A 21,366-nucleotide genomic window follows, 5' to 3' on the forward strand; every position below is an offset into this window, starting at 1 on the left:
AAGCTCGCCTGAAGCTCCAACTCCCACAAGCACCCGTATACAATCCCGACTATGAACTCTCCCACATTCAAGCACTACGGCGGACCCGACTACCACCGACGACTTCACGCCGACGAGACCATTTGGACGAGGCTGACGGAGCCGAGCGTCGTCGTGTCCCTCTTTGCCCTCGTCCTCACAGCGCTCGTCTCTGTTTTCGGCGCTTCCCTTCCGACCACCCTACTCTCGCACGCCTCTCGGACCCTCTGGGACGTAATCGTCTGGCTTATCCCCCACGACGCCTTGACCCTTCTGGAAGCCTGGCTGCATCCGCCGCTCGTTCCGCGGCCGATGCTCCAGAACCAAGCCAGAACACATGCGGCCAAGAGTGCGCTTCTGAAAAAGATTCTCGGCATGGACAGACAGGGAGGCATCATGGGGACGGTCTCGCAAGCCGGCATTCGAGGGCTGTCGTCCGTCTCCGGGGCCATGATGAGCCTTAAGGGCTCCAGCAACTACCCGCCGGGCCTGGGGAACCTCGACAACTCGTGCTACCAGAACAGCATCCTCCAAGGGCTCGCCTCGCTCAAGCCGTTTCCAAAGTACCTGGCCGACCCTGTCCAGGACCCCGAGATCGACCGCCGCAAAGTCGAGGCCGTCGACACGCTGCGGAACCTGATTGAGGACCTCAACAGCGCTAGCAACTACGGCAAGACGTTATGGACGCCAGGCTCCCTCAAGAACATGAGCACGTGGCAGCAGCAGGATGCGCAGGAATACTTTTCAAAGCTGCTCGACGAGGTGGACAGGGAGATTGCAAAGGTGGCTAAGGCGACCATCAAGTCGTCGGGCTTCGAGTCGGACTGCGCCAGCGACGACACTGCCACGAGCCAGCACAGCGACGACAGCGGTTACCAGAGTCTGTCGACGGCCTCCAAGGTTAGCGCGGCTTCCAAGTCTCTGCGGAACCCCCTTGAGGGGCTCATTGCTCAGCGGGTGGCCTGCGTCGAGTGTGGACACTCTGACGGCCTTTCCATGATCCCCTTCAACTGCCTCACGCTCAGTTTGAATGTGGGCGGCAACGACCACGATCTGTACGAGCTTCTAGACGCGTACGCCCATATTGAGTCGATCGAGGGCGTCGAGTGTGGAAAGTGCACGCTACTGAAAGCCAAGAGGCTGCTGACCCTCCTCGTCGAGAGAGCAGAAGCGTCGTACACTGACGAGCAGAAGCTCAAGGAGCCAAAGTCGCGGCTGTCGGCTGTGGAGGAGGCGCTGGAAGAGGACGATTTCGAGGACAAGACGCTCACGGAAAAGTGCAAGTTCCCTTCAAACTTCAAGGTCTCGTCAACAAAGACGAAGCAGGCCGTCATTGCGCGGCCACCGCAGAGTCTCGCCGTCCACATGAACAGGTCCGTGTTTGACGAGAACACTGGCATGATGTACAAGAACTCGTCGGGGATCCGGTTCCCTCTGACGTTGGACTTGGGTCCGTGGTGTTTGGGTAGTGCCAGCAAGACGGGTTCCGCTGACGGCTTGGAGGAAGAGGAGCAGTGGCTGTTGGATCCGCGGTCCTCAATGATTGCGGGCGACAAGCGCAAGTCGTTCATTACTGGGCCGATATACGAGCTGCGGGCCGTCGTCACGCACTACGGTCGTCACGAAAATGGGCACTACGTCTGCTACCGCAAGTTCCCCCGACACTCGCCGCCGAGTGATGGCGAGGAGGTTGTCTCACCCAAGTCGGAGACTATGGAGGACGATGCGGAGATGGACTGGTGGCGTCTCAGCGACGACACTCTCCGCAAGGTTGACGAAGAGGAGCTGCTGGCGCAGGGTAACGTCTTTATGCTATTCTACGATTGTGTCGACCCAAACATTATCCCCTCGTCCGAGATTCCAGCTGTAGAGACTGTTCAGGATGCAGACGCCATGGACGCAGCGGACGAGGAGACGCCAAAGGTCGAGAAGCCCGCCTTTACCTGCACGGTGAAGGAGGTATCGGCAGACGAAGATGATGACGAGTTGCCGGTGGCCGGCACTATGGTGGCGGTCGCCGAGGGAGATGTCTCGCAGGCGCGGTCTGTGCCGCTGCCGGGGGATGGAGACGACGAGTTGGGAGAGAACCAGACTGAGCGAGGACCGCAGATGATTGCCGTCTGAGTGCTGGGTTCTGTATAATGAAGAGGAGGACATGGTTGCTTTGGTCGTTTTATAGCATAGCGATAGGCGTTGGGATTCCGCGGTAATACCATGCGCTCGCGGCGCGGATACTGAGCTGGGGGATGCTCTGGCTACTAGGGTCACGGGATCGGGTAATGGCATGATTAATTCACTGCATATCTGGACGTGAGGGACACGTCATGATGCTGAAGCATGTGCGATGAACGTAGGCGTCTCTTAAGCAGAGGGAACCCTTCGCAAACCACCCTCCTCCATCTCCTCGGGCCAAAAGTCGTTCTCCGCCAGGAGAACCTCTCTCCACATGTGCCGAGCCTGATCGATCTCGTCCCCGACGGCCTCCTCGCCGTGCAGTCGGACCGCTTCGTCGACGCCGTCGTCGACGATGGCGGCTAGCTCGTCTACGAAGGCCCTGAAGGCGGGGCTGCTCCAGTTGGGGATAAATTCTGTTCGCAGGGCGCCGCCGTCCGAGTCCGAGGCCGTGTCTTTTCCAGAGGTGCCAGAGGCAGAGGTAGCAGAGACGGACGAAGGAAGCATGTCCCTCGCGCCGGACCAGGCTTCGAGGTAGCACTTCTCCGTCGCCCAGAAGAGGACGGCGGGGGCGAGCCAGGGGAGCAGGACACCGCGAGGACGTGTGGTGGCGATAGATGCGAAGAGGCGTTCGAAGGCGAGGAGGCCTGCGTTTTTGTCTTCGTCCTTGACGCGCCGGTGGGCACTGCTGCCGCCCTCGGAAGTGGGCGCGGTGGGCAAGTTGACGTCGATACCGAAGCGGGCGGCGACGTCGATGAAGAATCTCTCCTCGCGGCGGACGTTGACGAGCGCGTCGATGAGCCAGTTGAGGAGTCGTTCTGTCACGGTCGCCGTCGCTCTGTCTGCCGCTTTGTCCGTCACTGTGGGAGAGCCAGCATCGTGACCAGAGACATGGCGAGAAGAGGTGTTATTGCGACTAGGAGAAGACTCCACGACGTCCGGGAGGTCCAGCAGCGCGAGGAACCGGCCCGCGCCCTTGATGTACGCGTGGATGTAGAGCCTGTCGTTTGCGAGCCAGCGGCCGAGGACCGGTTTGGGCACTTTGCCGCGGGCTGCGGCGGAGAGGAAGGTTGCTGTTGTGGAGGCGCGGTAGAGGGTTTCGTGGCTGGTTAGGAGGGTGGATGTGAAGTTCATTTTGAGGGACTGGTCTTGAGACCCGAGGTGTAAAGCTTGGTTGGGTCGCTTCTGTCTCTGTATGTCGTTGAGGAAAGGTGCTTCTTTCAAAGCGCGAATCCAATGACACGCGATCTGCGAGGGATGGGCGGTCGTCGGGTTGGATCTCCATAGTTAAGTAAGCCTTGGCTGCAGGTTGCGAAGCTTGTGATAGGTCAATGGATCGCGATGCTGCTTCTAGTCGGTAGACGCTACTTTGTCATGCGGGTTCTGGGACGGGAGGCACGACGTTCAGATCATGTATTCTAAAGCTGTGCCTGTGATGCATGCTGCTCATGATATACAATATTACAACACCGGGCGGCCTAGACCCAAAGACCACCCAAAACCCGCGCGTTCAAAAAACCAAACATCAACCCCGCCACGAATCCATGATTTTCCGATCCCAATGTTCTCTTTGTACACGACGCGCTATCCCAAAACTCCAGGCTTTGATGATGGAAAACAGGAAAAAAGAAGCGTCAGCGCATCTAGGCGCTGACGGCGCCCACCTTGGCAAACCAGTCCGCCGGCGCCGCAGCACCCTTGTAGGCGAAGCCCATGACGACCATGAGGGTGATGAGGGTGAGCAGGCCGAAGAAGATGGCGCGGCGGAGGAGGGGCGAGAGGCGGCCCTCGTCGAGGGCGTGGGAGTTCCAGACGCCGCGGGACCAGGTGATGGCGCCGGCGCTCGAGGCCTTGAGCTGGTCCCAGCCGGTGGAGTAGATGACGAGGCCGAAGAGGGCGACGGCGTAGCCGATGAACTGGAGGGCCGTGATGCTGGTGTGCCAGATGAGGACGGAGACGACGATGAGGAGGATGTTCTTGAGGATGCCGGTGAGGGTCATGACGAGGCCCGACGTCTTGCCGATCTGGTTTCTGTCAGTAGGGGTCGGTAGAGTACAGAGACGGCACTTACGAGGAAGACGCTGGAGATGTTGAGGGCAAAGGCGACGCTGGCGTTGAGGAGCAGCATGGTGAAGCCGACCTTGTTGAAGTCCTCGACGTTGAACTTGCCAAACTCGCTGAAGTAGGCGATGAAGAAGTTCATGACGGCGCAGACGGGGGCGTAGTAGTAGAGGCTGACGAGGGGGTCCATCTTCTGGGCGTTCTCGTCGCCCTTGAGCAGGACCTGGATCATGACGAGGCGGATGGCCTCGAAGATGATGCCGCCCATCTGGAAGATGAAGCCGATCCAGGAGAACTCGATCTCGCCAAAGGAGGCGAGGCCGACGCCGCCGACGATGAGGAGGATGTTGTAGAAGGTCTTCATGGAGGGGTCGGCGACGCCCCAGATCCAGCTGGTGAAGAGGACGGCGACGGGGGCGGCGGCCTTGAGCATCTGGATGAAGGAGACGGAGAGGTAGAGGTAGACGAGGTTGGAGCAGACGAGGGAGCCCGAGTAGAGGACGCCGATGGGCATGATGGCGCGCAGGTAGACGCGGCCCGTCATCTTGACCTTGTGGCGGCCATCGAGGAGGGAGGTGAAGCGCGCCAGCACCTGGGTTGCCAGGGTGGAGAAGACGAGGTGCCAGAAGGTGAGGATCACGGCTGGGGCATGTTAGTGGGGAGCAGTGAGGGTTTGGGCTGGTGAGACGTACGGTATTCTGTGGGTGGTTAGTGACGGTCAACATAATGGGGTAGAAGGTGCTTACTGAAGCCGGCCGTGTCAAGCAGCCACTTGTTGAAGAGGATGGTCAAGTTGGAGAAGAAGATCCAGCTCCTGTGGGAGTGTTAGTGAGGCCCGGCGAGGCTGCGGATGGGGATACGCACGCGATGAAGAAGGCCGGGTGAAGAGCCTTGGAGCCCACGGCCTTCTCGGTGGTTGGCAGCTCGCTCATGGTTGCGCGGTGATGGTGTTGTGACAGGGGTGACAAGCAACAAAGTCAAGAAGCCAAGCGACGGATGATCGGAGGGTACGGCGACGGAGACGGCGGCGGACGACGGGACTGGAGTCGGTGGTGGGCCGGGTTCGTCGGGGGGAAGGAAAGGATGGGGATTATTGCAAGTTGCGTCAGACGGAAGGCATGAGAGATGCAGTGCAGCGACGCGACAGAACAGCGACAAGGAAAGACGGGAGAAGAAAAGATGGAGGAGAGGAGGATGCAAAATGCGAACCGCCTTGCAGGTCAACAAGGTGACAAAAAGGCGAGAGCGAGAGTGGCACGGAGAGAAACGAAGGAAGAGAAGTGAAGACTGCAAGGTGCGTGGCGGCAGGCGGATGTTTGAAGCGCTGCGCCGTTTGCTGGACTGGTGCCTGGTACTCGGTACCTCGAGGTCCTTTGGTGTCAATGAGCCCCCTTCCGCAGCGGGTTTTCTCGTATTTTCTGCTGGCTGCAATGTACCTGGCGATGGTACGAAATAGGACGGCACCTTATTGGACTGGGCTGACCACTGGTCGTAGCTGGGCCTGAAGAAGGCTGGCGGAGAAGGGGGGGCTTTGGGGAGGAGGCGCTAAAGTCGGGCGGCCGGTACGTGGAGGGAGCGACCCCTGTCTTTTGTCTTTAGTTGGTTGCCGGTTGACTGGTTGGATGGGGTGTTGGAGTTGCGAGAGTTGACGTTGGTTGCAGTCTGGGAGTTTGGAGATGTCGGGTGCGGTCTGGTTTCTGGCAGTCGCAGAGGAGATGAAGCTGCAGATGCCACAGTTACGGCCGGTTCACTGACGAGTTGCTAACGAGTTGCTAATTGTCCAGAGAGATGCTGTGTCCGGATTGTACTTTGCATAGGTAGACCGCAGAGACGGCTCAAAAAGAGCAACGTGTCGCGCAATGGAATTTGCAAATGAACCTTGTGGCAGGCAATTTGCCTCGAGGCTTTCAGGGGACCAAGGGAGAGTGGAGGGTGTTCGGATGAGGAAAGGAGAGTTGGACAGCGGGAGTTGTGGTGATGATCAGAAGGGGGAAGAAGTCAAGGAGCGAAAGCTTGAGATGAGTGCCGGCGGACTTGGGACCTGGGCAAGGCGAGACAAAGGCACAATGCAAGACACAACGGCGAGCCAAGGGGGGTCGTGTAACGCGAGGGAAGGGGAAACACCTCTAGTCTCTGTTATGTGGTCTTTACTCTGTCCGGTGCGTTCCTATGAAGGCAATGACCAAGGGGAAAGTTTGTTGGCTCGGCCCCGCGATGCAGCGGATTGACGAGTTGGTGCTGGGGCGCTGCCTGTGCCGTTTGGCCGTCTATTGCTGCTCGCAGCCTGTCATGTTTTAATTAAGCTCAGAGGCCAGGGGAAGCATAAAACTTGGCTCCATCTCCTGCATTGGCGCCATCAGCCATGGTGCATCCAGTGGTACATGACACAAGTACATACACCTTAGGTCAGCATCTTAGATAAGCCTCTTAGATAAGCAACACCAGCAACACCAAGCGAGGTTGCACAAAACGGCACACAATGTCTTGTCCACTTTCTGCATAACCGATTCGTGTAACCAAGGGATCGCTGGAAAAGCCAAAGGCGCCCGCCAACTTCTCTAGTGGCCTCATCTCCCCCACGCTCCCTTGCATCACCCACGGCTTCTCGCCCATCAACACCATCGTCAACCACGATGTGATGCTTCATCGCTCCGTATCCGCATTCCAACACCAACGGAATGCGGGAGAGAACTCAACTCCCTTGGCTGCCACTACAATTCGACCCGGTTCTCGGATCCAAGACAGAACACCCAACGCGTGCTGTGTAACTCCAGGGAAACCAAAGGGAAACCCAATGCCGACGACGCTTTCGATTTCTTTGCACTATGGTGCTCCGTTCAGCCCATCTTCTCTTTGTCAGACCGGCCTTGGTTGCAATATCGTTCTGGGTATGTGGGCTGTCGTCGCGTGGTACTTGTCCACCGCGCTGGAGACCATTCATGAGTAGATGGGCGATTGGTGAGGCCCATCATCAGACTAGCGGAACGTCAGTCAAGACATCTCGGGCCACCGCCGAAATGTGTTCAGAACACAACACCAAATCATCACAAAGCGCACCCGCCATCCTGCAAGCCCAGTCTACCACCCTGGCCTGTGACTCGCCGCCTCTCTTTCTTTCGCTCTCCAGCTGCAAGCCCACGTCTGCTCACGGCGAGCTTCCCAAAGACCTGAAGACCTCGGACAGGGGTACTTCGCTCCCCGAGGATCCCGTACCGTCCCGCTTGCAACCACAGGGCTTGGTCCATGGACCACAGGCAATGGTCCACAAACCATACCCAGACGACTGGAAGGCTAGGCGTGCTAGGGCAGATCAAGGGATCCTTGACAAGTGTCGACTGTCGTTATCTTTGCGCCAAGCTGGCATGGCCGCCCCCTGCATCGCCTTTGGATGAGGACATTCGCACTGCAGCGGCGCGTCCTCCCTGCCGGAAGTATGCGTGCGAATAGCATCTGCGTGCCAGTGCCGCCCAAGATGCTCATCCCAACACCCATCCAGGGTCTGATGCACGTCAACCTCCCTTTAGCCGTCCGCTCATCCCGTCTACATATGGATACTGTCGTGATAGTCTCGTGCCATCGCGGGTCTACACGTTCCTGCGGCTGTCTGTTGGGCTGCATGTTGGCCCATCTTGGCGTCAATCGCGGCATCGCCTTGTCCGCCACAGGCACTGCGTTCGGTGATTGCATTCCCGCTATCACGTTCTCGAATGGCATGGCCCCTAGGGCCCAAAGGGTTCCAACACAGCAAATAACGCCCACCCCTGTCCAGACTATCAAAGGGCGGACCTCAGCTCGGCGAGCTTAGAAATGTACAAGCATGACGGACGACGCCTTTTAGCGGAGGCGAGACACTTATAGGATTGTCCTCTGAAATGTTCGAGACCGACGACTCAGACTGAACTTTGAGAGAGCTCAGGCCAACCCCCAGCCGACTTTGTGTCCCTCGCAGAGTTCAACAAGTTCAGCTTGTACCCCTCACCTCGCCCATTTTCTATTTCACTGCTCGCAAGATTTGGCCGATAGTTTGCCGTTCCCCATCTTCTCTTCTCTGTGGTCTTGCTCATCTTGCAGCTCAAGGTTTGAGCGGTTTCTCTCGGGGCATCCTTTCCTTCATCTTCTTCCGGTCACTTGTGCTTATACCCAGCAAAATGATGAACAAATCAACATCAAGTCACCAGATCAAGTATCTGGCCGTGGTGGCTTCCCTCGTTTTCATCTGGCTCGTCTGGCGTCTTGATCTTCACACAGAGGTGGCCGAGCATGCCCGCAAGATCACACATCCCAACAGCACGCCCTACGATGGCCTCGCCAAAGCAGGCAATAGCGAGGTCCTCCCTCCCGCAAAGGCCGTCGAGTACTGTGACCACTTCCGCCTGAAGCCGGCCAACACGGAGCTGGTCCGCAAGCGCAAGGTGTACGACCTGCTCCTCATCAACACCGAAGTCGAGATGCTCGAGGTCCGCCTCGGCCAGATGGCTCCCTACGTCGACTACTTTGTCATTCTCGAGTCGGCCCTGACCTTCACCGACAACCAGAAGCCGCTGTACATCAAGGAGAACTGGGACCTCTTCAAGCCGTGGCACCACAAGATGATTCTCCGTGAGATGGACCTCGAGGCCCTCAAGGAGAGCAGCACCTGGGACCGCGAGGCCAAGAGCCGTAACGCCATGTATGAGCAGGTCATCCCCACGCTCGAGGGCGAGCAGCAGGCTTCCATTGACGATATTCTCATCGTCTCCGACGTGGACGAGATCCCCAAGCCAGAGGTCCTCCGCGCCCTGCGCAACTGCGAGATCCCGCCCCGCGTCTCCATCCACTCCAAGATTTATTACTACTCCTACCAGTGGCTCTCCCGCAACGACTGGAACCACCCCCAGGCCACCGTCTACCGCGGCGTCGACACCGTCCTCCCCCACGACCTCCGCCACAACGCAAACGACCACCACTTCAACCAGGGCGGCTGGCACTGCAGCTACTGCTTCAGCACCGTCGAGGAGATGGCCCAGAAGATCAACTCCTTCTCCCACGCCGAGCTCAACAAGCCCGAGTTCAAGGACCCCGACTGGATTGTTTCCGTGGCCCGCCGCGGTCACGACATGTAAGTGGTGTCTCTGACTTGTGACGACTCTGACTAACACTACACAGCTTCGGCCGAGGCGAGTCCAACTTTGACCGCATCGAGGAGAACCACGACGTGCCAGACTACGTCAAGAAGAACTCGGATAAGTTCAAGTACCTGCTGGACCGCGATCCGCTCAATGCCAACTTTAGGGACTACACCCCCAAGGCCACCTCAACGCCCGCGGCTTAGGTGCTGTATGGGTGGGCAGGACTTGGACTACAGGCGTTTGGGGCGTTGGATACCTGTGTTCCCGCGGGAGGGACCTACAGAGACATTATTTTTTTTCTTTCCGTGTTTTCTTCTTTTGTACTATTAATTTCGCGGCATTCCAATCTATTCGGCCGCCCATCTTCATCAAACTATGAAGCTGTCAAACACCTGCCTTGAGGATATAGTCTGCGTGGCGCCATCTTCGGGTTAGCCCCTCTAGGCGGCATGCCAAGGGCCCCAAGTGAGAGTAGTGAAGCTGCGCGCGCACAGCGGACTTGCATAGCAAAATTGCGTGTCCGCCGGCAACTTTGCGTGAAGAAACCGGAGCACTCCGTAGAACAAAGTTCAGATGGGGACGTTTGCGACTTGCGCGGAAGCCAGAATAGAGTTTCCCCAGACGGAACCGCCGGGACCTTTTCTGAGACGTGGTTTTGGGAGCTGGCTTGCTCAGTCGTTGCCCTCACAGATCTCTGGCAATCTGAACAGGGCCGCCCACCGGCACACACTATTGGCGGTCAAACGGGGGGCCAGCGGTGCACGTAGTATGACAGCAAGGCTGGACCCTGGACGTTGTTCATTGTGATGCGTGGCTGCGTGAGTCTATTCAGGGAAGAGGGTTGCTCGGTATAGTGCGTTTGGGAAAACCTTATTGTGATGTGTGCGAGGGTTTTTGGTGCCAGGCTGGGATCGGGAATGATTACTGCGCCGGACGGATTTGGAAGCCGGGTTCGCCTTATCAGAGTTTTGCTATTCTCTATCTTGGGGTGTAGAGTAGCGTAGCAGCGTGGCATAGAAGGAGGCCATAACGAGCTGGAGAGAGCTATAAACCTACGATATTCGAAACTGCCGCGGATGAAGGCGTTTGGCACGTCTGGGAATGGGTACCCCATCACCCCGTGTAGGTTCCCCGACGGGGTGTATGGGAAACGGGGGGCCAATTTGCGGTGAGAAAGTTTGAAGCGCTACGCCTCACGGCGGCATGGAAAGAAGTGTGTAATCGTAGACAACGGGGCTTTCGCGAAAGCGAAAAAGTTCTGCCCGAATCTTCGCTGTGGGCAGATGAGCAGACTGTGCGTAAGAACCTTTGAGTCATGCTAGCTGGCTCGTTGTCGTCCAAACACCTCGTCTTTCTTCTCAACTAGAATCTGGCAATTCTGGGAATTTGAAAAGATTTCAAAGGGGATGGTTGAGCTCGCGGCTGTCCGAGAAACTGTAGCCTGGAAGGGGAGGGAAAAGACGGCATTCGTGGCCCGTCATCTCTGCCTTCGAACCCAGGTCCTGTGGAAGCGTTGGCGTTGGCGGCGCAAGCGTAGGCGGGATGGTGCAGGGTCCCAGGTCCCTCGGATGCACCGCCCGTCGCGTTTCCATTCTCCATGAGTCCATGACAGCTACACGCCGCGTGGACGGTTTGGAAAAATTGGAATCCCTGTTGTTCCGGGTTTCCAGTCGCTTGTCCGGGCCGAAGCCGCTTTTGTGGGGTTCCGTTCGGCGCCGTGTTTACATGGAGAGTTGTGGATAGGCGGCGGTCGTATCAGATACAGAAGGCTGCTGCATGTCCACCACAGCTGACGACATCCTTCCACGGGAAAGGCGAGCTTCACTTTGAGGCGCACTTCCCGCGAGCTGTCACTGCGATTGATGCTACTGATGCTATCGACGCTTTCGCCCCAGCCGTATGCCATAGTGAGCCATGTGATGATATTCCATAACTCCTATCCACGTGAGACGACCCGATGCCGTACCCTCCCTATTTTTCACATTCCCATCCCATTACCCTCCTTGGCGAAACGAACCATCCCCGCCGGGCGCAGAGGCAACTAGCGACTCCTACTCCTTCGGCGGCTCCTGCTCCGGTCTCGATCCCGTCGGTCCCTCCGCGACGAGACGCTGCGGTCTCTCCGGCTGCGGCGGTCACGGTCGCGATCACGATCACGGTCCCTATCCCTATCCCGATCCCGATCCCTCGACCTGGCCCTCTCCCGGTCCCGTCGATCTCTAGAGCGATCTCTCGACCGATCCCTATCGCGGTCTCTGTCTCTCCGGTCTCGGTCCCTGTCCCTATCACGATCGCGATCCCTGTCCCTGACGCGGTCTCTGTCCTTGTCCCGCTCGCGATCTTTGCTGCGCGAGCGACTCCGACGCCGCTCGTCATCCCATGCCAGGTCGTGAGGCCGCTCTCGGTCTCGGCCGGGGGGCACGTACCGATCGATCTCATCCAGGTCGCGCCTGCGTTTCGCCTCAGGTGAGCGATCCCCCGTGCTTCTCTTATCGTCGATCCCGGGAACCGGCATGCCCTTCTCTCGGGCCTCGCGCTGCGCCGCAAGATACGCCTTGGCTTCCTTTTCGCGCTTGCGGACCTCGACCATCTTGGTGGCCTCCTTTTCGTCCTTGTCGCGTTCGAGCCGGGGAGTAGATCGCACCACGGGAGAAAGGTGTCTCGAGCGAGACCGACTCTTGCGATCGCGCTCAGAAGGTTTTCGGTCAGAAGAGCGATCCCGGCGAGGGCGAGAGCGGCTGCGGTCACGTCGGATCGACTCGCGCCGGTCAGGCCGTGGAGACCTGCTTCGGCGGGTCCTAGAGCGGGACCGCGACTTGTCTCGGCGGTCGGCCCTCACACGAGAACGGCTGCGGTCCCTGCGATCGTTGCGAGCCCGCGACCGACTTCTCTCGCGGCGGCGTGAGCGACTACGATCTCGTCTGTCGCGAACGCGGTCTCTCCGGTCGCGAGACCTAGACCGACTCCTATCACGGCGGTCGTGGCGTGTGCGAGATCTGCTTCGATCACGGCGCGTCTTGGATCGAGTGCGCGAGGGGGTCCTCTCCCGCCTTTCGGGTCGACGAGACCTGCTGCGATCGCGTCGGGTTCTTGACCGCGACCTGTCACGTCTGTCGCGGGATCGATCACGCGGTCGAGGAGACCTAGACCGACGATCACGTCTGTGGCGGTCGTCATCATCTCGCGTGCGTCGTCTATCGTCATCGCCTTCCTTGTCCTTCTCGCGGTCCTTGGCAGTCGCCTGTGACCGACTGCGACTTCTAGCCTTGACAGCTGGTGCATCGGCTTTTGGTGTCGCGGCGACGCTAGCATCTCGTGCTTCCTTCTTGACTTCTACCGCCTTCTTCGGCTCGGCGGCCTTTTGCGAGTCTCGCGAGGAGGCAACCTTCTTAAAGGGCATGATGGCAGACGCGGGAGCCAGCTTCCTAGGAGGTGGTGCCAGCGCTTCGTCAATCTCCAGTTCGGGTTGCTTTGCCGTGTTGCGCTTGCTCTCTCGGAGGAGGTCCGCAAGGGCTTCCTGTTCAAGTCTCTCGAGCTGCTCCTGGGAAAGCTTCTGCTTGGCTTCCTCGGTCTCTTCGTGCCGCTCCTTGCGCTTGCGATCTCGCTCTTCCCGACGCTCACGGTCGCGCTCGTCGCGGTCCCGATCACGGTCTCTGTCGCGATCTCTATCTCTGCGGCGGCTACGGCTGCGGCTCCGGCTTCGGTCGCGGTCACGCTCCCTTTCCCGGCTCCGCTCCTTGTCTCGTTGGCGGCGGCGCTCTTCTCTTTCGGCCTCGCGTTCTGCTTGAAGCTTCTCTCTGGCAGCCCGTCTGGCGTCTCGTTCGGCTTTGCGTTTCTCCTCGGCCTTTTCTCGTTCCTTTTCGACCTTTTTACGCTCTTCCCGTGCAATCTTGCGTTTCTCTTCTTCGATGGCAGCCTCCTTTTGTCTCAGCTCTTCCCGGACTCTTTCGCGCTCAGCTTGTTTCGCCAACGTCTCTGCGTGGTAGTCTTCGTCTGTCTTGGCTCCCCGCTCTTGCTCTGCCGCAGCTTCGTCTTCGCCAATGTCGGCGCGGCGCAGCTGTCGCATGCGTTCCTCGATGGATGCCCTGTCGATAAGTTGCGTGATGACCTGCTCTGCCTTTTGATACACGCCAGAGCGCTCGAGAGCGCCGTCAATCAGGGCGGCAGCTTTGCCTCGGTCGAGGGTAAGGAGCTGGCCGGGGTTGCGTTCGACTTCCTGTTCGGCCACCTCGAGGATGGCTTTGGTGACTTGGGCCTCGTAATCCTGCGCGGGTCAGTCGTTCGTCACGCAAGTACATGCCAGAAGAGACTCACGCTCGCTGCAAACTTGTCCCAGACCTCCTTGCGAATGGCGTCGTATCCGCCCTTCTTCTTGAAGCTGTGGGCCAGGGATTCGATGGCGGCTCGGGTCGCAGATGGTAGGGGGAGGTCGGACGCCTTGAACTTCTTGGAGGCAGGAGGGGAATCGGTCGAAGTCGCCGCCGCCGGGTCGATGGATGAGGCAGCAGCCATGGCGGCTGGGAGTGCGGAAGCCATCTCACAGTTGCGCCTGGCGTTTGTCGCAATCGGTTCGTCGCATGCGTTTGTTGAGCCGGTGCAATCAAGCGCTCGGCGAGGGACAATCAATTGTGTATCGTCGCCAGTGCCCAATTGCCATCGAAGGGGCGAAGCTGGGCCAAGAAAAAAAAATGGTGGTGATGATCAAGAAAGATTCTTGGATCCTGATCCGTGGGACGCGTTTAGAAAGTCGATTTCTCAGAGCAGGTGCAGTCGAGGTGCATTGGTCAAGTGGAGGTCACAGGGGACGAAAGTTTAGTGGAACTGTCATCCCTGTCTCGGACAGCTGGTCCTAGCGTCGTGTTCAGCAAGGTCGCCAGATTGACGAGGCTCTGCTTGGATGGGCTGGCGATGAAGTCGACCAGAGAGTTGAATCTCTGATGACTGCGCAAGCGGGATGACTTGAAGTCGGGAAGTAAAGCAATGGAATGCTGAGAACGGTGTATCACTGGCGAAGGGGTAGAAACTGGTAGCATTTAGAGAGTCATTGTCGGGCACGATGCTTTGGGTTTCTGGGCCCAAATTGTCGCATCGACAGGCCAAAACTGCGAGAGACATCGTGTGGCGTCCCATCGACGGTTCCATGCTCGAGGATCTCTCCCAAAAGATGACCGGATGCTCTATCACGACGAAGCGTTCCATAGACAGAGGCACCGACATTGGTATTAATGATGCTATCAACCGTCAAGAGCCCAAACGCCATCTCCAACCGCTCCAAACCATCAAACCCCCCTACTCCTTCACCAAGAACTCCTCAATGTCCTTGTCCTCATCATCCTCCTGCAGCTCAGCAAGCCTCTTCTCCTCAGCATCAATCATCTTCTTGAGCACGTCGCGCTGCCTCTTGCGCGCCTTCTTCCCCCAGTCGGTCGACGTCGTCGCGCCCGTGGCCTGGCTAGTGCCTTCATCGTCGCTATCCTCGGGGATATCCACCTGCCCGCGCAGCGTATTGGGCTGCACTTTTGCTTTGGGCCCGTCGAACTCGTCCTCGGGCTTGGTCTCGTGCTGCTTCATCTGCGAGCTGCCGGCCAGCTTCATCAGGTAAGGGCGGAGCAGGCAGTAGGCGCCGACGATGATGACGAGGCGGATCCATTTCTCTGCGGACATGCCCTCGAGGGTGCCGCGCAGGTTGGTGCTGAAGCGCGTCCAGATTGTGTTGAGGAGGTTGATGACGGCGGACATTTTGGCGGTGGTGGGGTGGTTTCCGTGGGTCTGTCTTTTGATGAGAGGTTGGGTAGTGCGCAGGTGCGCTCGTTTGGATGATCGAACGTAGAGTGGTTGATTGAGGACGCAGGATAGTTGGTCTCTGATGAGTTTCTCGAAGCGACGACGACGGAAAGAATCAGAGACGAAGATGGTCGCGGCCGAGAGAAAATATCGCGACGTTGAACTGGTCGGCCCGCGCGGTCAAAATTGCGCTGCCCCACCTGAAGGAGCCCGCTGACTTTGGCCAATTGAGGGCACGGCAATAGAGAAGCTCGCTGGACAGTGGAGGCTCAGCGGTCGGTCCAAGGGTCCTACAGGGGCTTGTCCAGTGATGTCACAGCGCGTTCCGTTAGTGATCCCCCAAGGATTCGCAGATGGGCAATGCTTCAGAGCCCTCTGTCAGCGCCAATCCACCGGTGACTAAGAGACCTTTCTTCAAAGTGCCTTCCATTAGCTGCCTGTTCATCAAGGCCTTGAGACCGGTGGTACGATGGAGCGGTAGCCTTCCCATATCTCTGATGATGGCGGAAGCCGTTGCTGAGGCTCCCAGCCGACAAAGCTTAGTCATCACCCTCGCGAAAGGGGCGCGACATCATGTGATCCTCCCGATCCCCGACGACATGTCCAGGTCCCCAGAGCAGTATATCGCCATCGTCAACAGATAGTCAGACCGAGTGCCTCGCAAGAAACCTTGACTAAGCTGGCGTGTCGATCTGCCGTGACTCTCATACCTGGCCAAGTGATTCTTGATTCTCCTCAGCCTCCCTTATACCCTCAAGAACCCCGCGACGCGTCCGTCGCGTAAAGTGGGAAAGACACCAAGACACCAAGACAGTCAAGATGGCGGACTTGTCCAACGAAGACGAGCGCGAGGTACCCATCCCACCATCAATCCCCAAACGAAACATCACTGACAAAACATGTCCAGCGTCTCAAGGCCGCCCTCTGGTTCGCAGTCGGCAAGATTGTCGACGAGGAGTCAATCAAGCAGAACTGCAACGCCACGCCGCAGTACATTGGCGCGCTGACCGAAATGGTCTGGGCACAGATTGGTGAGCGTTCGCCATGTTGTGTCTAATCTGTCTCCCATGCTAACAGCCCACCAGAGTCCGTCGCCACCGACCTAGAGAGCTTCAGTCGGCACGCGCGGAGATCGACGGTCCACACGGAGGACGTCGTCCTGCTGGCCCGCAAGAACCCGGACCTGCTCGACATTGTCCGCGGTTTCGTCGAAGAGCAAAAGGCGGAGAAGCTCAGGAAGGGGAAAGGCAAGCAGAAGAGATGATCTAGTTGTGGACGGATTAAACCATCGATGCCCTGTTGATACCCAAATTTAACGAACGTTACGAACACTTCAGTTGAAAGACTACTGTGCTTGAGGTATCTTCTTTTGCATACGCCAGACGCCAAACCATGCCAATGACCTAACACAAACGCCAACCCACACATTCAAATCTGCCCCTGACGCCTCCGCTCCTCCGCGGCTTCGGCCTCCTCAATCTCGTTCCACAGCTTCCACTCCTCCTCCGTGATGTGGAACCACTGCGCAAGGCCCGTGATGAGAGCCCACAGCTCACCCGCAATCACCAGGTGCAAAAACTCCAGCCCGAGGAAGTTGGTCACGCCCCGCAGCGTCATGCCGCTAAAGATATTGGTGTCGTGGATGTCGAACGTAGGTAGGCCCATCCTCTCGCGGTAGGACCTCGCCACCAAGCGAAGAGCGACGGCTTCGTATGGCGAGACCAGGACGTAGCCCGAGATCACGGTGAAGATGTCTGACGCCAGACACGCCGGCAGCCTGGTCAGCATGGTGTCCATGTACTGGATCGCGGCGCCGTATCCGGAACCTTCGGGACCCGTGCTTGGCCGCAACTCGGCGGACCAGAGCCCGGGAGGCGCATCGGTCGAGTCCGTCGCTTCCACGTCGAAACTGATGAGCGTCGCACTGATGCCTCCGTCCTCTTCGTCGTCGCTGCCGTAGTCTTCTCCCCTGGCTGAGAAGGCGCTTGGTCGGCGCACTGCCTGGACGGGTGGTGTGTCGCTAGGTTCCGCTTCCGGCGGAATGTCCTCAAGGATATCTTCACTCCTCAGCTCAGAGAGAGGTTCGGGCTGTGGACGATCCACGTCGGGCACTGGCTCCGGGGTCTCCGGGATGGTCACCGGCGGTAGTGGAGGCGGCGGCGGTGGAGGCTTGCGGTGGTGCACGGTATTCGGCAGCCGTCCGTAGAACTCTTGCCACAGGTGGCCAGTCACTTCCGTCCAGATCTGGCCCCAGATGACATACGAAACAAAGGGGATCGAGTTCACACACCACGCGCCGGCATACTGCACCAGCGACGATGGGCTAAAGTCCTGTGGCGGCGCCGGCGCTGCGATGGGCGACGAGGGCGAGCCCGGGATGAAGAAGCTCAGCGAGGGGAACCATCTCGCAGACGGGATAATGTCAAGCCTCTGGAGGAAGACATACAGCTGAAGGTGCACCCGGATGTACGACAGCGCCGTGTTGACAAACTTGTTCTTTCGCGGGTACGGGTAGAACCAGTAGGTGGCCATCTTGAAGACGTGGCCGCCGAGGAACGTCGGCAGACCCGTGATGAGGGCGGATGATATCGACCGCTGGCTCCGCTCGTGCTGGAAGAGCTCAAAGAAGGAAATGTCGGCGTACCGCCTGTACAGGAGAATGCGCAGTCGCATGCCGTTAATACCCCAGACGCCGGCAATCTCCAGCGCACGCCCGAACCGCAGCAGCCGCGTGCCCACCGCATCCTCGTAGTTGAAGTATCGTCGCACGGAATCGACTTCGGCAGTGGAGGGCGTGTTGTCCGGCTCGGCGACGCCAATGACCTGCATCACTTCGTTGTGGGAGCGCACCATGTCGCGGTTCATCCGTTTTGTCTCGGGGTTGACCGGCCGTCCGCGGCTGTCGTATTGCTGGGTCGGCGCATGCGGGTCGTCTTCGCCTTCGCCATCGACCACATCGTCAAATGGCGAGCGGCCCTGGGGGCGTTAGTGAGGCTTGGGGTGGGTTGGGGACAATCGTACCAAGGCCTGCGCGGTCAATGGACCGAGTCTCGTCATGTTGAGTGGTGGGTGGAAGGCCCATGGGCGGTGGAGGATGGGCCAAACGAGTGCTCAGGATCTTCTAGGTAGATTGGGATTAATTCACAGGTTGAAGATGTAAGTCTGCGATCGCAGGTGATCCCAAGCTCCAGGCACTTGAAGTGGTCTTGGAGACAGGAGCTCCTGCACGAAAGCGGGTCCGATAAGATAGCGCTATCGATAAGCATCATCCCGCCAGACGAAAAAAAAAATCTGGGACAAACCGCTGCTTGCCGCATGTCGCGACTGATTGCACCGCTTCGATAGACCGACAAGATGGCGAGCAAACAGCCCCTCAAGACGACGTTCGAGCCCGAACGGGTCATACGGCCCATCTTCACCGGCGGCTCCGTCGCATTGGATAATGGCGCTAAGATTCTCGCAACACCCCTCGGCGAGGACGCCATCCTCACCAACCCCTCCAACGGGAAACATCTGGCAAAGATTGAAGGAGTATGCGCCCCGGGACGTCTGTAGAGATGCACGGCTAACCTTAGTGTCAGGATGGCGAAACGATCTCGACGCTGACCCGTATGTATAATTTGTACCCGACGGAACCCACCATCTAACAGCTGCAGTGACCCCCTCCGGCTCACACCTCATCATCTGCTCCCGATCGCTCGCGATGAAGATCTACGCTCTCAAGACCACCGAAGACGGAACGATAGAGGCGAAGCTGACGCGCTCGCTGAAACCCCACGGGACCCCGGTCGTCGTCCTCGCCGTCGACCGAACGAGCACTCTCCTCGCGACCGGAGGCACCGACGGAGCGATCAAGGTCTGGGACATTGCCGGCGGATACGTCACGCACACCTTCCGCGGACCGAGCGTGCTCGTCTCGGCTCTGCACTTTTTTGAAGTAGCGGCGCGTTCGAATGAGGACGCAAGCAAGAAGGGGAAGAAGGCGACACAGACCGAGGAGGAGACTACGACAACGACAACGAATTGGCGTCTGGTGTCCGGTAGCCAGGACGGAAAAGTACGGGTGTGGGATCTGCACAAGCGCGCTGCCGTTGCCAGCCTCGACTCGCACGTCTCCAACGTCCAAGGCCTCGACTACTCCCCCGAACAGCAGGCCATCGTCTCGGCCAGCAGAGACAAGACAATCATCTGGTGGGACGCGCGGTCGTGGAAGATTAGAAAGGTTGTGCCGTGCCTGGAGCTCGTCGAGGCCGTTGGTTTCGTTGATGGTGGCCGCCTGACGTATTCCGCCGGCGCCAAGGGCTGCCTCCGGATCTGGGACACCGACACGGGCCGGGAGCTCACGAAGGACCAGCCGGAGAAGGCCGAGGCGGAGGGCGTCGTCAGCGCCGTCTCGCATCCCGAGCTCCCATTCATCCTCTGCGTCCAGGTCGACCACACCCTGGCGCTATACAAGGTGCCGGAGAAGGATGCCGTTGAGGGATCGGTCATGGAGCCGTTTAGACGCATCTCCGGAACTCACGACTCCATCATCGATCTCAACTACCTCTTGCCCGACCGCTCCCTGCTTGCGCTGGCCACCAACGCCGAGGACATTCGCATCGTTTCGGTCAAGGACTCCTCAGAAGACGCGACGTACTTTGGCCAGGATATCGCGCTGCTCAAGGGCCACGACGACATCATTGTCTCTTTGGACGTCGACTGGTCGGGATACTGGATCGCCACCGGCGCAAAAGACAACACCGCTCGTCTCTGGCGCGTCGATCCCGCCAACAACTCATACACATGCTACGCCATCTTCACCGGCCACACGGAATCGGTTGGCGCCGTGGCACTCCCGAAGCAACTTCCCCAAGAATCATCAGCACAGTTCAAGGACCCCCTGAGCCACCCCCCGCCATACCTCTTCACCGGCTCCCAGGACCAGACCGTCAAGAAGTGGGAGATTCCCCGGGAACCCCAACAAACCCGCAAGGGCGGCTCCCGCGCCGTCTTCACCCGCAAAGCCCACGACAAGGACATCAACGCCATGGACGTCCACCCGGCCAGCCAGCTCTTCGCCTCCTCCTCCCAGGACAAGATGGTCAAGATCTGGTCCGTCGCCGAGGGCGAGGTCCAGGGCATCCTCCGCGGCCACAGGCGCGGCGTGTGGTCCGTCAAGTTCGCCCCTGCCGGATGCCCCGCGATCCAGGGCGACGAGGGCCAAGTCGCCGGCAAGGGCGTCGTCCTCACCGGCAGCGCCGACAAGACGGTCAAGCTCTGGAGCCTCAACGACTACTCGTGCATCCGGACGTTCGAGGGCCACTCCAACAGCGTCCTCAAGGTCGCCTGGCTCAACATGCCCAAGCCCGAAGGCAAGGGCAAGAAACAGGTCCAGTTCGCCAGCGCCGGCAGCGACGGCCTCGTCAAAGTCTGGGACGCCAACTCGGGCGAGGCCGAGACGACGCTCGACAACCACGAGGACCGCATCTGGGCCCTCGCCGTCCACCCGGTCGACAACACCGTCGTCTCGGGCGACGGCGACGCCCTCGTCACCTTCTGGAAGGACACCACCGCCGAATCCCAGGCCGCCGCCACCGAGGCCGCCCAGAAGCTCATCGAGCAGGAGCAGGAGCTCCAAAACCACATCCACCACGGTTCCTACCGTGAAGCCATCGTCCTCGCCCTCCAGCTCAACCACCCCGGCCGCCTCCTCAGCCTCTTCACGTCAGTCGTCACCTCCACCCCCGAACCCGGCAGCCTCTGCGGCCTGAAAGCCGTCGACCAGGTCCTCGCCACGCTCTCCGACGAGCAGCTCTTCACGCTGCTCCTCCGCCTGCGCGACTGGAACACCAACGCGCGGACGGCCGCCGTCGCGCAGCGCATCCTCTGGACGCTCGTCCGCAGCTACCCGGCGTCTAAGTTCTCCAACCTCTCGGTCAAGGGCGCGCGGGGCCAGCGCAGCCTCAAGGAGGTGCTCAACGCGCTTCGCGTGTACACTGAGCGGCACTACAGGCGGACGGACGAGCTCGTGGACGAGAGTTACCTGGTGGAATATACCCTGCGGGAGATGGATAGTCTCGCGCCCCCCGCGATAGAACATGATGTGGCCATGGAGGATGCCGCGGCGGATGTCATCATGGTATGATGTGGGGTGTAGATGTAGGAGTTTAAAATAGATTGGTTTTCTTGGTTTTACGCTGTTGACCTGGTGCGATGTGAGAGTGCTTTTGATGTCAGCGTT

General features: G+C 59.1%; 9 protein-coding genes across 9 annotated transcripts; 4 read left to right on the top strand and 5 right to left on the bottom strand.

The window, feature by feature from the left end:
• Positions 1 to 51: 51 nt before the first annotated feature.
• CLUP02_07743 (ubiquitin carboxyl-terminal hydrolase) lies at positions 52 to 2,142 on the top strand (the record flags this gene model as incomplete). The annotated part of the gene is made up of 1 exon (XM_049286736.1): positions 52 to 2,142. One exon carries the CDS (start codon positions 52 to 54, stop codon positions 2,140 to 2,142), a length of 2,091 nt encoding a protein of 696 aa, XP_049143879.1.
• A 237-nt stretch (positions 2,143 to 2,379) lies between these two features.
• CLUP02_07744 (uncharacterized protein) lies at positions 2,380 to 3,324 on the bottom strand (the record flags this gene model as incomplete). The annotated part of the gene is made up of 1 exon (XM_049286737.1): positions 2,380 to 3,324. One exon carries the CDS (start codon positions 3,322 to 3,324, stop codon positions 2,380 to 2,382), a length of 945 nt encoding a protein of 314 aa, XP_049143880.1.
• Positions 3,325 to 3,833: 509 nt separating this feature from the next.
• On the bottom strand, positions 3,834 to 5,183 carry CLUP02_07745 (triose-phosphate transporter; the record flags this gene model as incomplete). Its single annotated transcript, XM_049286738.1, has 4 exons — positions 3,834 to 4,214; positions 4,262 to 4,893; positions 4,998 to 5,065; positions 5,116 to 5,183. The coding sequence occupies 4 exons, from the start codon at positions 5,181 to 5,183 to the stop codon at positions 3,834 to 3,836; spliced, it is 1,149 nt and encodes a 382-aa protein (XP_049143881.1).
• A 2,085-nt stretch (positions 5,184 to 7,268) lies between these two features.
• Positions 7,269 to 9,562, top strand: CLUP02_07746 (glycosyltransferase family 17; the record flags this gene model as incomplete). The annotated part of the gene is made up of 5 exons (XM_049286739.1): positions 7,269 to 7,581; positions 7,713 to 7,833; positions 8,021 to 8,060; positions 8,163 to 9,349; positions 9,397 to 9,562. The coding sequence occupies 5 exons, from the start codon at positions 7,269 to 7,271 to the stop codon at positions 9,560 to 9,562; spliced, it is 1,827 nt and encodes a 608-aa protein (XP_049143882.1).
• Positions 9,563 to 11,400: 1,838 nt separating this feature from the next.
• On the bottom strand, positions 11,401 to 13,895 carry CLUP02_07747 (uncharacterized protein; the record flags this gene model as incomplete). The annotated part of the gene is made up of 2 exons (XM_049286740.1): positions 11,401 to 13,623; positions 13,674 to 13,895. The coding sequence occupies 2 exons, from the start codon at positions 13,893 to 13,895 to the stop codon at positions 11,401 to 11,403; spliced, it is 2,445 nt and encodes an 814-aa protein (XP_049143883.1).
• Positions 13,896 to 14,648: 753 nt separating this feature from the next.
• On the bottom strand, positions 14,649 to 15,098 carry CLUP02_07748 (trafficking PGA2; the record flags this gene model as incomplete). Its single annotated transcript, XM_049286741.1, has 1 exon — positions 14,649 to 15,098. The coding sequence occupies one exon, from the start codon at positions 15,096 to 15,098 to the stop codon at positions 14,649 to 14,651; it is 450 nt and encodes a 149-aa protein (XP_049143884.1).
• Positions 15,099 to 15,643: 545 nt separating this feature from the next.
• Positions 15,644 to 16,407, top strand: CLUP02_07749 (uncharacterized protein; the record flags this gene model as incomplete). The annotated part of the gene is made up of 5 exons (XM_049286742.1): positions 15,644 to 15,786; positions 15,883 to 15,914; positions 15,958 to 15,995; positions 16,051 to 16,174; positions 16,229 to 16,407. 5 exons carry the CDS (start codon positions 15,644 to 15,646, stop codon positions 16,405 to 16,407), a joined length of 516 nt encoding a protein of 171 aa, XP_049143885.1.
• Positions 16,408 to 16,571: 164 nt separating this feature from the next.
• CLUP02_07750 (uncharacterized protein) lies at positions 16,572 to 18,200 on the bottom strand (the record flags this gene model as incomplete). The annotated part of the gene is made up of 2 exons (XM_049286743.1): positions 16,572 to 18,119; positions 18,165 to 18,200. The coding sequence occupies 2 exons, from the start codon at positions 18,198 to 18,200 to the stop codon at positions 16,572 to 16,574; spliced, it is 1,584 nt and encodes a 527-aa protein (XP_049143886.1).
• Positions 18,201 to 18,497: 297 nt separating this feature from the next.
• Positions 18,498 to 21,270, top strand: CLUP02_07751 (WD repeat domain-containing protein; the record flags this gene model as incomplete). Its single annotated transcript, XM_049286744.1, has 3 exons — positions 18,498 to 18,674; positions 18,725 to 18,752; positions 18,800 to 21,270. The coding sequence occupies 3 exons, from the start codon at positions 18,498 to 18,500 to the stop codon at positions 21,268 to 21,270; spliced, it is 2,676 nt and encodes an 891-aa protein (XP_049143887.1).
• Between the last annotated feature and the right edge of the window lie 96 nt (positions 21,271 to 21,366).

Source organism: Colletotrichum lupini, chromosome 4 (assembly GCF_023278565.1).
Source record: "Colletotrichum lupini chromosome 4, complete sequence".
NCBI lineage: Eukaryota > Fungi > Ascomycota > Sordariomycetes > Glomerellales > Glomerellaceae > Colletotrichum > Colletotrichum lupini.